This window comes from Martes martes, assembly GCF_963455335.1.
Source record: "Martes martes genome assembly, chromosome: 14".
Classification (NCBI taxonomy): domain Eukaryota; kingdom Metazoa; phylum Chordata; class Mammalia; order Carnivora; family Mustelidae; genus Martes; species Martes martes.
Window position 1 is genome coordinate 44,121,237 of NC_137902.1, and position 18,889 is coordinate 44,140,125.

The following is an 18,889-nucleotide window of genomic DNA, read 5'->3' on the forward strand; positions in this document are numbered from 1 at the left end:
TCAATAATATCAAACAGATACACTTATCATGTGCACTGTTAGCAAATAAAGACATTATACTTTATAATCAACACTGCTAATTAGTGTTACACTTTATAATACTGGACACTATTTTCAATTCAGTATCTATAAATAATTTTTCTTAAAAATTGAATTGAAATATCTAAATTTTAACAGACCAATGATTCCATCATCCCTTTAGTTGCTTTTCTTAGAAATCAGTCATCTTTAAAGTCCATGCCAATTTATAGAAAATACACACACATACACAAAAGCTGCTGTAAGTTATTTCCAGTTATTGGAAGATATCAAATTTAACAGTAAAAATATTCAAATATCTCCAGATAATAAAACCTATGTTTAGCTACAGCGATGACAAACCTTCGTGTAGGCCACTTCAATAACTATGTCATCAGTTTAGAATAACTTAAACTGAAAAAAATGAGTTTGGCTAAACTGTGTTTAAAATTTACTATTTTATTTTTAGTACTAAGCTAAATTTGTCAACCTCAAAAGAATTTCTTTAAATGAATAATCGTATTATTAAAAAAAAAAAACTCTATGTCTCTAGTTATACTAGGCAGAACAATGGTCACCTCAAAGATGTCCATACCTTAATCGCTGGAACCTGTGAATATGTTAGGTTACATGGCAAAGAAGAATTAAGGCTACAAATGAATTAAGATTGCTAATGAGATCGGACACCTGGGTGGCTCAGTGGGTTAAAACCTCTGCCTTAGGCTCAGGTCATGATCCCAGGGTCCTGGGATCCAGCCCAGCATCAGGCTCTCTGCTCAGCAGGGAGCCTGCTTCCTCCTCTCTCTCTCTGCCTGCCTCTCTGCCTACTTGTGATGTCTGTCAAATAAATACATCTTTAAAAAAAAAAAAAAAAGATTGCTAATGAGGAGACTACAAAATAGGGCAGTATACTGGATTATCCAGCTGGCTAGAAAGCCAAAGAAAGAGGTACTCCTCTAGAACTTTCAAAAGGAAAGCCTTACCCACCCTTTTTTTTTTTTTTAAGTCTAGTGAGGGCCTGGGTTCTAAAACAGTAAGATAAGTTTGTGTTATTTAAGCTATTAAGATTTTTGGTCATTTGTCACAGCAATAAGAAAAATTAATAGACCTATAGATTTATAATTGTGTTTTTAATTAAAGTCTGAATCTGATTACAAAAACAATAAAAATCAAAATGCCCGGCATCCTTAATGAGATTTTCTAATAACAATTACGTAGTTTTTTATTGCTACAAACACACAACAAAGATAGTTTTACATGTGCTATGTTTTTTCCAAATAAGTACTATTTTTTCTCTTTCAAGTCATTTTGCAATAGATGCCTCTTAAATCTTTATGGTTGAGCCAATCCCAGGTTCTCATAAATCCTTCCAACATAAGACACTGTGCACTTTCCTCATTAATCATAATTAATTTCACTGACCATTATGATAAGCTAATTCACATTTCCTAAAAATCACATCAAACTTTGAATTTAACCAGTGTTTGAAAAATGAAACTTTTTAGCTGTCTGGACACTTCTAGACCCAAGTTTCTATATTAACCACATGAAATATAAATCACATAAATACATAAATCACATAAAATGCAGATTCTATAAAACTTACTACATATAGAAGCATTTTTCATGATTTTTATGAATTTGTTATCATTTGCTTTGGCAATAAAACAGATATATGTACAAGTCTGGGAATGTTTATAGTGTACCTATATTATTAAGATTAAGATGTCCAAGAGCATCTTCATAAATATTCTTTCAAATTGGCAGGTAGGATTGTGGGTGGAGAAGTGAGGCATGAGGAGTCAGAAACTGAGCAAGCTAAGAAAGACATACATACAGAGGGGCAGTGAACATAGGAAATTAGAACTCAAGTAATGTGAAAAGAACTTCCGTGCCCAGGGTGGTCTAGTTTTTCAGGGCTTGAGCACATCAGGGTAATGATGAGGGTGAAGAGGGAGCATCTGAGGCAGGAGGTTGGCCTGGTATGAGATATGAGAATTTAAGTAGAATATATGTGGGGGATGGCCTGATATGGTAAGTCAGAGCCCAAACAGGGTAGAGACATTATCCATGCATGCCGGTAACCCACTATAGGGATTTCAGAGCCCAAATAGGATGAGAAAGACATAAATGGGAAAGAGGAAGTGGTGGAAAAGAACAGATATCAGTTAAATAGAGGGAGATATATCAAGTAAGTAAACATTTTAAGGACAACAGAAGCAAGGTTTATCACCATCAGAGAAGGGAGGCTACAAATACAAGAAGGAGAAAACTAGAATGAATCCTGTGGCACTGGATTGGAATTGGAGGTAATAGTATGAACCCATTGTTTTCAATATATATAGATAAGACAGAAACAAGTATTGATGTAAATGTATATGTATATAAATACACACACACACACACACACACACACACACACACACACACACTTATATTCCCTAGTTCAGTCCACTGAAGATGCCTGGGAGCAGCAACTTTTCAACAACAGTGTGTACACCTAGCTTCCAGAATTTGGCTTCAAAAGTAGCATTTTCCATTAAAAAGAACCAGGGCTCTTGGAGGAATGGCTTTCTTTCCCTTTAATACATTTATGTATTTGTGAACAGTAAGTACTATTGTTTATATGTGTTTTTACAACTTATATAAGTGATACATAATGTTCTGCAACTTTTTTTTAGGTTGTTTTTTTTTTTAAGATTTTATTTATTTACTTGAAAGACAGAGATCACAAGTAGGCAGAGAGGCAGGTAGAGAGAGAGGGAGAGGCAGGCAGAGAGAGAGGGGGAAGCAGGCTCTCTACTGAGCAGAGAGCCCGATGCGGGGCTCAATCCCAGGACCCTGAGATCATGACCTGAGCCGAAGGCAGTGGCTTAACCCACTGAGCCACCCAGGTGCCCCAGTTTTATATTTTTGTGGTACATGTGTACTGCAAGTGTAAGTTCATTCATTCTTACTGCTGTATAATATGTATAATATACTGTATAACATCACTTAAATATGTTATTTTTTTTTGGTTTCCCCACGAATGGACATTTGAGTTATTATTATTCCAATAATAATAATGATGATGATGATGAGATAGTGCAGCAACGACCATTCTTACTCACGTCTCTGATCATATATGTTAGGGTTTCTTTAGGATATAAACCAAGAATAACATTACTGGATCAGAGCATATTGGATCTTCAACTTTACTAGAAGCTGCCAAATATCTTCCAAAAATGATTTAGCAATTTATTCTTCCCAGTAGTGAAGAAAGATTTCTATTGTTCATCATATTCACCCCACTTGCTATTATCTGACTAAAATTTCAGCCAGTCGAGTGAGTGTGAAATTGTATGTCTCAGTACACATTAGCAAATTATTATTTTATTATCTTCTATCTGTTGTATTGTTTTGCCTTCTCCTTATTGATAAGGAAAATTTATTATGTGGTCTGACTTTAATTCTTGTTAAATGTGTCACAAATAAACTCTTAGTGGCTTTTAACTGTGTTTATTATTATCTGTGTTTAGTTTTAAATGTTGATGTAATTAATTTTTTAAAGATTTTTATTTAACTCTTAGAGAGAGTGCATGAGCAGGGAAAGGGGCAGAGGGAGAGGGAGAGGAAGAAGCAGACTCCCCACTGAGCAGGGAGCCCAATGTGGGACTCGATCCCAAGACCCTGGGATCATGACCTTTGCTAAAGGCAGTGCTTAACTGACTAAGCCACCCAAATGCCTTTGATGTAATTAAACTTAGTAATTTTCTTCTTTATGGTTTTTAGTGTGTGTTTGTATTTAAGACATCCTTTCCTATCCTAGGACCATACAGGTATTTTGCATATTAAGAGCAGTATAGTACAGTGAGTAAGAGCCAGGACTCTGGAACAAGCTAAATTAAAAATCCCATTCTGTCATGTACTAGCTGTGTATCTTTGGATTCTCTATATTTATTTCTCTTTTTGTAAGATGGAGATAATTATAGTACCTACCTCTGGAGCTGGTATTAGGAAGGACATCCCTTAATAGTATAACCGCCATGTGATACCAGTATTGAGTATTTTGTGTATCATTTCTGACTATCTCATGGGGTTGCTATAACACTTAATGCCAGGACTATACAAGAGCTCAGTACACATCACTACAATACCATAAAGATGTTAAAAGCTAAGAGAATCTGGGAGCACCTGGGTGGCTCAATTGGTTAGGCATCTGCCTTCGGCTCAGGTTATGATCCCGAGGTCCTGGGATCCAGATCCACATTAGACTCCCTGCTCAGCAGAAGGCCTATTTCTCTCTCTCCTCCCTGCTCGTGATCTCTATCACTATCTCTGCCTTTCTCTCAAATAGATAAATAAAATATAAAAAAAAAAATAAAGAAAAGGTAATCCTGAATAACCTTTTCCTCTTTTTTTTTTTTTTTTTTTTAAACAGAGACAGCATGTGTGTGCGTGGGGTAGGAGGGTGGGGGGCAGAGAGAAAGGGAGAGACAGAATCTTAAGCTGACTCCACAGCCAGCACAAAGCCCAGCACAGGCCTCAATATCATGACCCTGAAATCATAACCTGAGCTGAAATCAAGAGTCAGACACTTAACTGACTAAGCCACCCAGGCACCACCTGAACAACTTTCACCAACAAACAATAACTAGATGAAATGGACAAATTCTCAAAAAGCAACACACACAAAAAAATACCTATGTATCTTAATGGGCATATCTACTTAAAACATCATATCTGTTATTAAAAACCTCTCACAAAGGAAACTCCAGATCCTAGTTTTCATTTGGTGAATTTTGTATACATTTAAGAAAAAGGAACATCAATTGTCCATAAATTCCTTGAAAGGGCAAAAAAACAGGGAATACTTCTCAGCTCATTTATGATGCCAGCACAACCCTGATACCAAATGTGAAAAGAAAAGAAAAGAGGGGCGCCTGGGTGGCTCAGTGGGTTAAGCCTCTGCCTTCGGCTCAGGTCATGATCCCAGGGTCCTGGGATCGAGCCCCGCATCGGGCTCTCTGCTCAGCAGGGAGCCTGCTTCCTCCTCTCTCTCTGCCTGCCTCTCTGCCTACTTGTGATCTCTCTGTCAAATAAATAAATAAAATCTTTAAAAAAAAAAAATAAAAAAAAAAAAAAAATAAAAAAAAAAAAAAAAAGAAAAGAAAAGAGAAGAAAAGAAAAGAGAGAACCATCCTACTCATGAACATAAATGCAACAAATCTAATTAAACTATTAGGATATAGAGCCCAACAACATTTAAAAGAATAACACATCACAACCAAGTGAATTTATTTCAAGAACAAAAGATGGTTTAACATTTGAAAATCAAGAAATACAATCTACCACACTAACAGATAACATATAACAGGAAAAAAATTTTTGATGACTTTAATAAATGTAGAGAAAAATTAACATCTACTCACACACACACACACAAAGAATCAAGCAAATGAAACAGAAAGGAACTCACTTAATCTGATGAAAGATATCTATAACCACCCCCACTATACACACAAAAAAATATTAATGGTAGACTATTAAAACTTTGCTGAGGGGCGCCTGGGTGGCTCAGTGGGTTAAGCCGCTGCCTTCAGCTCAGTTCATGGTCTCAGGGTCCTTGGATCGAGCCCTGCATCGGGCTCCTTGCTCAGCGGGGAGCCTGCTTCCTCCTCTTTCTCTGCCTGTCTCTCTGCCTGCTTGTGCTCTCTGTCTCTCTCTCTCTCTCTGTCAAATAAATAAATAAATAAAATCTTAAAAAAAAAAAAAAAAAAACTTTGCTGAAATTGGAGCGCCTGGGTGGCTCAGTGGGTTGAGCCGCTGCCTTCGGCTCAGGTCGTGATCTCAGGGTCCTGGGATTGAGTCCCGCATCAGGCTCTCTGCTCAGCAGGGAGCTTGCTTCCCTCTCTCTCTCTCTCTGCCTGCCTCTCTGCCTACTTGTGATTTCTCTCTGTCAAATAAATGGATAAAATCTTTAAAAAAAAAAAAAAACTTTGCTGAAATTATCTCACCATTTCAATTCAACGTTACGTTGGAGGTCCTAACACATCCAATAAAAGAGAGAATGGGGAGATGGAGACTGTGCAAATGGCATGACTTCATAGTATATGTAGAAATTCCAGGCAAACTATTAAAACTAATAAGTGAATAAGGTCACTGGAAAAACAGCTCAAAATACAAAAATCAAATATATTTGTACATATAACAAAAACTAAGAAAATAAAATTTTAAAAGTAGTACCATTTATAACAATGAAATAAATTACTTAAAAATAAAGCATATATGTACAAATTGTTATAGAATGCATTAGCAAGAAATATTTCTGAAGTCCCTAGTAAATGGAAGAATAGGGACACCTGGGTGGCTCAGTGGGTTAAGCCTCTGCCTTCGGCTCAGGTCATGTCAGGGTCCTGGGATCGAGTTCCGCACAGGGCTCTCTGCTCAGCAAGGAGCCTGCTTCCCCCTCTCTCTCTGCCTACTTGTGATCTCTCTCTCTCTCTGTCAAATATATAAATAAATAAATAATCTTAAACAAAAAAAAGGAAGAATACACCATATTCATGAATTGAAAGACTCACTATAGTAAACATGTCAATTCCTCCCGAACTTATTTACAAAGTTAATGCAAACTCATTCAAAATCCTTAAGGTTCTTTGTAGAAATTGATGTGTTCATTCTAACAATTAAAGAGATTACAAAAGGTGAGCTAGGGAAACTTGGAAAAGAAAAAGCTGTTAAAACTTAGATTACCAGATGTCAGTACTTAAAGCTACAGAAATACAAACAGTGTAGCACTGACACAAGGATAAAAGAGGAGACCAATGAACTAAAAGAGAGTCAAGAAATATATTGATACAATCACTGACTTATGACAAAGGTAACTCTGCAGGAGAGTAGGGAACAAAAACTTTTCAAAAAAAAGAAAACAAAATAACCTTGACTTCTCCTCATAACATGCACAAAAATAATTTCCAGATGTCTCGTAGATCTAAATGTAAAAGGCTAAAAAACAAAGCTCTTAGAAGAAAACATTGAAAAATATCTTCAGGACTTTGGGGTAAACAAAAATTTTGCAGTTCAAAATGGTGCTAACAACAAAGGAAAAAATGTAAACTACACTATACTGAAATTGTTAATTTCAATTCAACAAAAGACACTATTAAGAGATTTAAAAAGGAACCCATATATATTAATTACATACAGATATACAAATATATAAGTGTGTATGTATATGTGTAAAAAAAATTACATCCAAAATATATGAAGGAGTTTTTACAAACCAAAAAGAAAAAAATACATACAGTTTAATAAAAGACATGCCACAAAAGAGGATATGCTAAGGGCAAATAAACATATGTGAAGGTGCTCAACAAACAGTTATTAAAAAACATAAGACAAAAATCTCAGTGAAATACTATACCCCCACCAGATTAGCAAAAATGCAAAAAGACAGCACCAAAAGAAAGTGGAATTTCTAGAATGCTCATTTTCTACCAGTGGGACTATAAACTGGTACAACAACTTTGGAAAACTAATAGCATCTGAAGCCATATACATAAATACCCAATAATTCAGTGGTGCCTCTCCTACATATTTTACCAACAGAAATGCATAAATGTTTACCCAAAAATATGTAACAAAATCTTCCCAACAGTAGCAGTTGCTAGAAATGAGAAACAACCTGAATGTCTATCAATATCAGGATAAAATAAGTTGTACTAGCTTCACACAAAGAAATATTATATTATAAAATAAGAAACAAACTATAAAAAGTATAAAATGTTGCATCAAAGTAGTCAGACATAAAATAGGCAAGTTTATAATTCTACTTATACGAAGTATAGGCAAAACTAATCTATAGTGATATATATCAAAGCAGGTGCACCTCTGGGGGTGGGATTGAGAGAATGACTGAAAAGCACAGGAAACATTCTGGAATGACAGAAATATTCTTTCTCACAATGTGGTGTGACATTATATACAAACACTCAAAATTCTCTGTGCTGCATGAAAAATATTTATGCATTTTATTTAATGTGAATTACACCTCAACAAAACACTATTTGTATTTAAACCAAAAAAAATCACCTAGATTCTACATAATTGCTATGCAAAGTAGTCAGTCTACAAACCGTTGGGGTCCAAGACAAGATAAGGAGCTTCCACCACAATGCATATCAACACATTGTTTTTTTCAAAAAGAAAGTTTTACTGTGAAATAGTATCAACTAAACTAAAGAGTGGGTTGAACTAAACTATTGTAATAACACAGTTGACTCACATTCTTAATGAAAGCTCCTTATCTTGAAGCTCTCCCCACCTGGGCTGAAGGAGCACTGTTGTAGAGAACAACCATGATGGTGGTTGGGGAACTGGAGGTGAGGCGGGAGGGGGGAGTGAGGGGATGGGACGGACATGGGCTTTGGTAAGAGGGATAGGGAGGCCAAGAAAAATGAGAATATGTTAAAGTTCTTTTTGGATTAAGTTTTAAATATTTATTTAAACTATTCTAGGCAAAAAAAAAAAAAAAGGCAATTAAGAATAGTAAGATGGCAGAATGTTGTCCAAGTATATCAATAAATGCAAACATAAAAGGACTAAACTCACTGGTTAGAAGACAAAGAGAAATTATAATTTTAAAAAAGTTATAACCTATTTGCTATGTATCAAAAAGTTCATAGTAAAAAGTTGGCACATACAGAAATAAAATTGATAAAATATACTAATATCTGAAAAAAAAGGCCTTAAGAGAAAAAGGGTAATGAAAAATAGAGATCACTAAATTATGACTTAAGTCCAATTTCAGCAAGAAAACAATTCTAAACAGGTACACACCTAACAAAATACCCTCAAAATATAAGAAGCAAAAAACTGGTAGAATTTCAGGAAAAAAAAAAAGGTAAATCCTCTATCACAGTAGGAGATCTTAACACTTTTTTCAACATCTGCCATCAATTCTCCATCATTTCTCAGACTGTTTTCCTCTTATATCAGAAGCTCTGAGATCTTAAGATCTAGGTGCATTCTGAACTCTTTTAAAGGAATCATTAAGTTATAGGAACAGTGAACTGAAAAATGTCAGGTACTAAGTGGATTATCACTGCCATCTGCTGGACACAATGTTCATTCCCATTTTGATGACACTTGCTTCAAAAAGTTCTATGCTGAGTGAAATAAATCAAGCAGAGAGAGTCAAGTATCATATGGTTTCACTTATTTGTGGAGCATAACAAATAATATGGAGGACAAGGGTAGATGGAGAGGAGAAGGGAGTTGAGGGAAATTGGAAGGGGAGGTGAACCATGAGAGACTATGGACTCTGAAAAACAACGTGAGGGTTTTGAAGGGGTGGGGGGTGGGAGGTTGGGGGAACCAGGTGGTGGGTATTAGGGAGGGCACGGATTGCATGGAGCACTGGGTGTGGTGAAAAAACAATGAATACTGTTACACTGAAAAGAAATTAAAAAAAAAAAAAAAGCACATAAGGCCCTTAAACTGTAATCGTCTCTAAACTTCGTTTCTCTAATGAGATAGAGATACTCTCCCTAAATTAAATATGTGTCCTCTCTATGTCTGTGCAATTTAACAATCCTCTGGTAATGATGCTTAGTTTTTCCAAGTCACAGATTTATGAGAGTATAGAAAATTACATTGCCTAAAACCTACTTGGACTTTAGTATATCCACGAAGACTACCAATTTTCCATACAGTTACTGGAAAATCATATTTTATTTTATATACTGAGTAATTACAATGAGTCACTTCAAACATATCAACTACACTTTACTCATACAGCATATTAGCCACAGTACTGCAATGTCTCTTAAAATATGCACATAATAATGTATGGTAGGTCTCCTAGTGCTCATCCACATCTGGTTCCCTTGCCTTCCAGGCACACAGGAAAATTACACTTCTTGCCCAGTTACTACTAATCTTAAATTAGAGTCAATAGGTTATGAGTAAAAATACAATGTGCCACCTGCAGGCCCCAGCAAGTAATTCCACAAGTGAGAGCTGGCAGCCTTCTTCCTCTACAACAGTGACCTTTTGATGGGGCCTCAAAAGGTAATGGTGAAGCCACCTTCTTTTGGTGATGGTGAAGATGGTGAGAGGAAAGCAGCTTAGAACACTGAAGTTGTCCTATAAATTCTTCCAGACCCACAACAGAATTTGGAAGAGTAAAAAATAACCTTTTATTGTGTTAAGCCACTGAGTTGGCACTTAAACGTTAACTTCAGCATAGCTTAGCCCTGGATTTCTCAAAAGTGGCATTACTGACATCTTTGGCTGGATAATCCTTTGCTGTGGATATTACTGTAGGGCATTAAGAAGCTTCCCTGGCATCTTCCCACTATTTGTCAGTGCACTCCTCAATATGACAGCCAAAATTAGATCCAGACATTGCCTTCCTCCCCAAATTTAAGAACCACTAGCCTACCTTAACCTGAATACAGTATATCTATCCATATATGTGTGTACATAATGTATGAGAGTGTATTTAACTCATGTCATGTGACACAAATATATGGTTTATTATGTATTGAGGTCAGATGTTTTGTAGGCTCTTAACAGATACAAATTTATTTCTTAAACTAGGAGAGCTATTTATAAACTTAAAAAAATTCAAGCAGTATTACAAGTCTTTTCATAGTAAGGTAAACAAAATGTTTCAAAAGTATATATAAATTCATACATACTATGCTGTTCATTTCTGAGGACTCATAACTCCCAACTGGATGGACATTTCCAATGGGCTCCAAACCCTCTTCATCCCACATGTATGTTCCATCAGAGCTATCAGATGGAGAGAGCTCAAATGAAGAACCAGCTCTGTAATCAGTATCTGGTGAAATCAAGTTGCTCCCAGAAGTATGTTTTGTACATTCACTCCTGTCTTCAATTGTTGTTTTTTTTTTTTTAAAGAAGAAAAAGGGAAAAAAAGTTATTAATTCATAGAAATATATTTCTCAGCTTCTAAATATATACACTCTAATAACTTAATATAGCAAAATAACTGGCAAGTAAGTTTAGTAATTATAGCATTTTCTAAATCCTAAACAATAAAAAAGATCAAGAGATAAAATCTTAAATAACCTACTGAAATGTTTCCCAATACACATAAAGAAAGTTCATTGAGCCATCTTTCACTTCTGCAACATTTCTAGAATAATAAATAAAGCCTCACATTCTTTCAATATTTCCTAAGATACTTACTTTTACACACTGGCCATGAAACTCCTTTCTCTGTGTATATCATTTAACCTTGCAGTTGCCGCCTTGTAAGAGAAACACTTGTTCTGGCATTCACTTCTAACTAGAAGACCCTCAGACGGTCAAGGGTTTATGCATATCTCTAGGCATGGCCTACACTCTTGACCAGATCACATGCCTACACCCAATCCCTTCAGTTTGCTCTTTTTTCAGGCTATTTGGGCACAAAGAGATATTTTCTTCAGAATTTTAGTACCAGTATGACCAAGTATAAGAGGAAATATTTAAGAGGTACTAATCTCACTTTCCTCAGTTAAAAAAATAAAGTTCCTCTGAGTTTGCTAAACAAGAAATCTAAGCTCTACTTAAAAAAGTGAAAAATTTCTAGGATAAAAACACCCACTAGATTGGACATAACCTATATTAATAGCTCATTTACCTTTTGGCACAGCTTCACTCTAAACACATAGCATCTATTACCATAAAGGAAGAGACGGTTTAAAATGGCATGTCACTGTTTAGGGAAGAGAGGGAAAAGAAAAAAATCTGAAGCAATAGGAATAGGCCTGTACATGAAAGTCAAAGAAGAACAAAGGTAAGATATATCAGGGAAGAGTATTTTTATTGTTGTTTTAAATAGTGAAAAATAAGTCTGAGAGCAAAAGTCACAGGAAGATAAAAGTTGCCCCACCTCAATTTTATTTAGATTCATCCCGCCACAAAAATTGACAGCATCTTGGAATTAATCAGAAGGTAATCCCAATTAAAAAAAAAAAAGAAGGTAATCCCAAGTGTAAATTCAATTATATTATCTACGAAAAAGCAAACTTAAGAATATTAATATTTACCAGAGACACTTATATCTATCCACTCGTCAGTTTTACTTTTTTCATTTTCCTTGGGGGAATCAAATATATCCTTTGGTGGTACATTTTCATGCTTTTCTTCTTTGAGAGAAATTTCCTCTGGAGTTATTCTAGTTCTGTTGGAGTCTTCTATATCTATAAAATCATCACTAAAGTCTTCACTTAAATCATTCTTATCAGAAGATGACAAAGATGACAAGGAAATATCATCCACATCATCACTCAGGTATCTAATTTTAGCATTATGCTTCATGGTCTGGTCATTTTCTGTTCTATAACTATCATTTTCAATTAGTTCTTGGTCCTTATTAGTAGCTCCATCCTTAGCCATAAGTTCAGCATCTTCTTCTACACATGGATCAGCAGGTGAATTTTTATTACCATCAACTGTGATAGTGCCAGAAAATGGAGGTCGGCTAGATTTCAGAAGAGAGGGATGAACCATCCTATAACCCAAAGTGGAAGTTACACCTGGGCCATTTGGTAAAGCCAACTTCTTCCCACCAGCAGCATAAGGCCTATTAAATCCATACCCTAGGTGATCATTCCCATTGAGTACTTCTGACTGCCGGGAATTTCTTGCTAGCATACTTGACCTCAGAGGCACTCTAATGGGTAGCTGTTGGTTCTGATAAGGCTTTGTAAGATCTGCAGCTCTATTGAAGGAATGTGATCTGGTTATAGATGAAGGTGGAAGGAATGAATTCTGAATGGAATGTGAAAAACTTTGTGACCTTACCATTTTCTCACAAGTAAGAGATTTAATATTGTCTAGGGATTGTGCTAAGCCTTCTCCAGAACTGCTTCTCGTGGCACAGGAGTTTGCTCTAGGCCTTTGTATGCTACCAGCTGAACGGTTTCCATACAATCCATTCAACTGTGATTTTGGAGCACTGACTGAAGAATATGAAGTCCTTCCTAATAATGTGCCTTTGGTGAATTTACCCAAACTAGATGGTCCAGACAAAGACTTTTGGTTTAACTCCTCCGTAGATGACACAAACATAGTGGATGGCTTTGCTAACTTTGATGTGAGTAAAGAAATACTTTTCAAGCCTCCCTTTATCCCATTTTTATCAAAAATTCCTTGAGTAGGTGCATGTTTTTCAGGATCAATTACTTTATCGTGTGAAGTTTGAGTACTGTTACGGTCTTCAACACTTTGAGCACTGAGCTGGTATTTAGTTGCTGTTCTCCAATTAAATGAATGGGATGATGGACAATCAGAGCCATTATTTTTTATGTAACTTTTGACGTTGCTACTCTTCGAAGTTCCCAATAAATTAACAGGTGTCCCATTTGACATTGGCTGCAGTGTACTCCTCATAGATTTTGTTCCATACTTTGGCAGTTTGGAACCCAAAAATGTCTTGATTTGTGTTTTTTCTTCCATGAGCTATAAGATGCATTTGTTCTTAAAATCTGACAGAATCTGAGGAGACAAAAAAGTAGATTAAACGTTCCTAAATAAGCAGAATTACATGGGTTATTATATAATAAGAATATATACTCATAAACAATGACATGCACCAAAACCCACTTATGATTCCTATAAAATTCTTAATAAATATTGAGTGCAGGAATTAAATTAATAAATTAATGTTAGGAGAAAGTAAAGAACATTTTTATAAATACATTTTTAAACTTGGGCTATGCATAATGATAGCAAATTCCAGAATTAATAAAACCAGACTGTCAATTCTGACTGAATTTTGAAAAAAAAAAAAAATACTTCTATAGAAAACACATCTTCCAATTTCCAATCCATGTTATTTTTTTCACTTTGGACAATATTATCTCCTTTAAAATAAGAAAATTTCATTTGTTATTTTTTAAAGTATATGTGATCTTATAAAAACTGGAATACATTTTAAAAATTCATTACTAAAATCACAGTAAGATATAGGAAAAAAATAAAATAGCACCAAAAATTTTTTTCTGACATTAATAGTAGAGATATCAGGTATCATTTTAAGCAACTATCTCAAACAAATTTCCAACTGGTAATATAAATAGATACTACAGTAGGTGTTATGGTGAAAAGTATAATGGTTTTAATAAAGTTGGTTAGTCCACTAATCTCAACCTCCCTAATTTATTTTAAAGGTAACACAAAACAACAAACACAAAAAGGTTCAATGAATAGATAAGAACATAAAACTGAAACACCTGCTGTTCTTTATTTAACTGTTTAATAAGGTATGACATATTCACGGTCACATGATGAGATCACAAAGATGAGATAGAAATATTAAAATGCTTATCCTAATATTAACAGAAATACAATATGCTATATGCTTACTGCTCACTATATGCTCATTGTGATTATATAAAAATTCTACAGAAGCATACACAAGTGCAAAATGTGAATAAAAGAAAAACACATGCCCTAGAGTCACTGATGGATTTTTAAAATTATGTATCTTAAAACATCATATTTTGTCAGTTTTGTTTTTCTAGTAAAAACAAAAACAAAACAAAACCCGATTCAAAGCCATGCCTATACTTTAAAAATTGAGAGTTTCTGAAGTATGTGTGTTATTAATTAGGTCAAAAGTAAATATTTAGGAAATCATACAGACATTCAAATAAAGCTGGTGGAGTGAAGCAGAATTACAGAACTTCCTATCCCCAATAACTAATAAAAAAGAAAGAATATATATACGTGTGTGTATGTATATAATTTTTAGCCAAAACTCACCAGCTTCAAACAAAAATTGTTTAAACTAAACACCTCTATACTTTAAAAAGTAGTGGACGGAGAAAGATTCAGTACAATGAGGTCTGGCTCCTAGCATGATGACACTGACTGAAAGCAGTAATGAGGAAAATAGGTGAGTTGATAAAACTTCAAAGTTTTAATAAACATCCTCTAGTTTGGATAGAAATACCTGGTTTGGCATGCCATAAGAAAGCACTGCAAAACAACTTTGGCACAGAAGCTCTGAAATCTCAACTGAGGCACAACTACAAACACTTTCAGAATAACCATAAGGAAACTGATAACGATATTAGATATAAGGGTCATTTTGCAAATCACTAAATAACACACATTAAAAATTCTGTCCTCTGGTGAGTCAGTCTATGAGTCAGAGAGGCTTTAACATTTCCCTGCCTATCACAAGTAGTCTAAGGACAGAACATTCTATTCTTTCACTTCTCTATTTCTTTATTTTACTGTCTAAAATGAGAATAATGTATATTACCTCCCCAAAATATCTTCAGTATTAATAACTTAGAGGTACAAGATAAGCCCACAAGAAAGACACACTACTATTACAAAGTGTGTTTGGGTGCCACACTCAGAACAAAAACAAGAAAAATTTATTAGAACCTGAATGCACTATTTCCTTTCAAGAGTACTTATTGATTTCTAAATGCACACGTGATTGTAATAAACAAAATCAATCATCTTGGGTTGTGGTCTTAAAGTAATCTGATGGCTCAACTGTAAAGCTTGCATATCTGCTTATATTATGAATACTGTCACTTCATTAGTTGACTGACTACCTATTATCTTTAAATATTCATGAAACTTTCTCTTATATTTGCTTGCATAACTATGAAATGAAATAAAACAGACATTGTGAGTCTGCCTCATTTTAGTAGCTTATGCTACCTCTGATGAACTTTCCCTGATATGCATGCAGTCTGTTAAGTGATTAAAGAATGCAGTCATAACAATTTGAAAAAGTACATGCTGGCTACAAAATCTAATGATATCATCTTCTCTGAAACATTTCAATATTGTCAGTGAGCTTTAATTTAATGCTGAACAAAGAATAATACCCGGCACAGGACCTGGAAATGTCTGAGATTTTCTGATTTAATTTCTGTAAAATGATATTTGAAATATAGCACATTTATATTATTGGTATTTCACATTTGAAAGAATTTTCAAAACTATATATAAATTCCTTTTTAAAAAATGAGTAAATCAGGGGCACCTGGGTGGCTCAGTTGGTTAGGCTTCCGACACTTGATTTTGGCTCAGATCATGATTCTGTCTTGGGATCCAGCCCCATATTGGGCTCTGTGCTCAGTGGGGAGTCTGCTTGAGACTCTTATTCTCCCTCTCCAACGTCCCCTCCCCCCCATAAATAAATAAATAAATCCAGAAAAATCAAGGTTTGGGGGGGGGTTGGTTTTTGCTTGTATGTTTTATGCTTTTAAAAGGAATCTACAGGGACGCCTGGGTGGCTCAGTTGGTTAAACAGCTGCCTTCGGCTCAGGTCATGATCCCGGCATCCAGGGATCGAGTCCCACATGGGGCTCCTTGCTCAGCGGGGAGCCTGCTTCTCCCTCAGCCTCTGCCTGCCACTCTGTCTGCCTGTGCTCCTCTCTCTCTCTCTCTCTGACAAATAAATAAAATCTTAAAAAAAATTAAAAAAAAAGGAATCTACAATAGGATGGGAAGAGAAAAGTAAAAGCAAACTTTACTGAGCATTTACATGATAGGTATCATGCTTACCACTCCCTCCTTGTTTAATCTTCATAACGTTGTGGATGTCCTCCCATTTTAAATAGATAAACCGAGATTTGGAAAGGGTAAAATACTTGTCCAAAAATTCATAAACTACTGAAAAGGATTCAGGTTCAAGTCTACCTGATTCCAGGATCCATGCAGACTGCCTTTCTGACAAAGGAATGAAATATTCTTTTTTTTTTTTTTTTTAAGATCTATTTATTTGAGGGGCACCTGGGTGGCTCAGTAGGTTAAAGCCTCTGCCTTCAGCTCAGGTCATGATCCCAGAGTCCTGGGATCGAGCCCCACATAGGGTTCTCTGCTCAGCGGGGAGCCTGCTTCCCCCTCTCTCTCTGCCTGCCTCTCTGCCTACTTGTGATCTCTGTCAAATAAATAAATAAAACCTTTAAAAAAAAAAAGATCTATTTATTTGAGTGAGGCAGAGAAAGAGAGAAAAAAAGCACATGCAGGAGCAGGACAGGGTAAGAGGCAGAAGGAGAGAATCTCCAGCAGACTACCCACTGAGCACAGAGCCAGACATGGAGCTCAGCAGATCCCAGAATCCGGAGATCATGACCCTAGCTGAAATCAAAAGACTGAAGCTTAACTGACAGAGCCACCCAGGCACCTCAGGAATGAAATATTCTCAGAGGCTTATTGAGAAGTACAAGAGTGAAGGAAGGAATTGGATAATTAAGGTTAGGGAAACATAAAGACTACAAAGAACCTAGGTATAATTAAATGAGAAGTTTTGAGAGCAATAGTAGAAGCTTTCACCTTTTCAAACTCCTTTCACATCCATTATCCTATCATCTGAGGAACCACCCACTCACATTCTTTTTTTAGTTTTTCAAATAGCTTTTTGGGAGGCATGAACTACCTGAGTTTTGGGGATTTACATAGGCATAAATTCACTACTGAGACGCAGAGCAATTAACTGAACAGCAATGCTGATGACTGCATACCCCTAACTAGTCACTTCTTAATATGCGCCTTCACATTCAGATAAATATATCTTAATTTAAAATTTTTTTAACCTTGTGTTACTCAACCTATTCCCCCAAATCCCCTTCTGCCCTGTTTCTCCTAGCTTTCATCTGTGGCATAAACCGATTCAAAGGCTTGATTACAATAATCAAATGAACAAAAATGACACCTTCAGCCAAAAGTAAAGGTTTAAAACAGTACTTCATTCCTTGCAGATTGCTTGTGGTTTTAAAAAGACCACACCAAGCTCAATACAAAGCCCCATTATTGTATCAAGCTGATTTTTTTGTCCTCCAGCTACAGCTTGTTAGGCAGATGGGGATCAAAGCAACTTGTGAAAGTGAGGCTTTAAATTAATTTGTGGCTTAGGAACATTAAATAATGTTATTGAATGTAGATTCAAGGCATATTACTTTCTGAAGTTTTAACTTAAGGAACAGGAGAATACTAGCAGATAAAGAGGAACCAGAAGCTCCCCTGGCCAAACCACAAAAATTCTCTCCAAATTTTACCATTTAGTTCCAATAAACTTAAATAACTGTGTGGGGCATGCAAATGACACTAAGGCGCTGAGCTAAGTAAAGATGATAGGTGCCAAGCTGCTTGAATAATGACCAAGCCTAACACCTGAGTAGTTGCACTGCCTTTTAAAGATTTGTTATTTATTTATTTGACAGACAGAGACCACAAGTAGGCAGAGAGGCAGGCAGAGAGAGAGGAGGAAGCAGGCTCCCTGCTGAGCAGAGAGCCTGATGCAGGGCTCCATCCCAGGACCCTGGGATCATGACTTGAGCCAAAGCAGGGTTGGATCCCAGGACCCTGAGATCATGACCTGAGCTGAAGGCAGAGGCTTTAACCCACTGAGCCATCAGGCACCCCGTTGCACTGCCTTTTAAAATAGTATACAGGCATAACAATTAACCATAGACATTTTATAAAACACTGAGTATTAAAAAAAAAATTACAGTATGCAATCCTTTAGCTTTTTGATATATTTAGGACTTGCTCAAGCAAAATTCCTAAATTAAATAGGCATTGAGAACAGGGTTATAGAGAATCAAGTGTCAGGCAGAAGGGTGACAGGGCTAACATTAACACAGATGGATCATCGCTAGGCTGTAAGTTCAAGGATGGCACAGACTGTGTTTGATACACCAGTATACATTACCAACCCTAAGCTTGTTCAGTATATGACAGACACTCAATAAATACCCCCAAAATGAAACATTTTGTTAAGATTTAGATGTACTGAGGGGCGCCTGGGTGACTCAGTCATTAAGCACTGCCTTTGGTCATGATCTGGGAGTCCTGGGATCCAGCCCCACATAAGGCTTCCAGCTCCGCAGGAAGCCTG

The 18,889-nt window shown here is 36.0% G+C and overlaps 1 protein-coding gene across 3 annotated transcripts in view; it reads right to left on the reverse strand.

Annotated features, from left to right (window-relative positions):
* Positions 1-18,889, reverse strand: part of CCSER2 (coiled-coil serine rich protein 2) — a 190,966-nt gene that overhangs the window by 131,355 nt on the left and 40,722 nt on the right. For all 3 annotated transcript variants that reach the window (XM_080822603.1, XM_080822604.1, XM_080822605.1), the window contains exons 2-3: positions 12,066-13,515; positions 10,704-10,900 (exon numbers count right to left, since the gene is read on the reverse strand). In XM_080822603.1, the coding sequence (XP_080678729.1) occupies positions 10,704-10,900; positions 12,066-13,476 (1,608 nt within the window). In that variant the 5' untranslated portion in view covers positions 13,477-13,515. The remainder of the gene's footprint in view (positions 1-10,703; positions 10,901-12,065; positions 13,516-18,889) is intronic.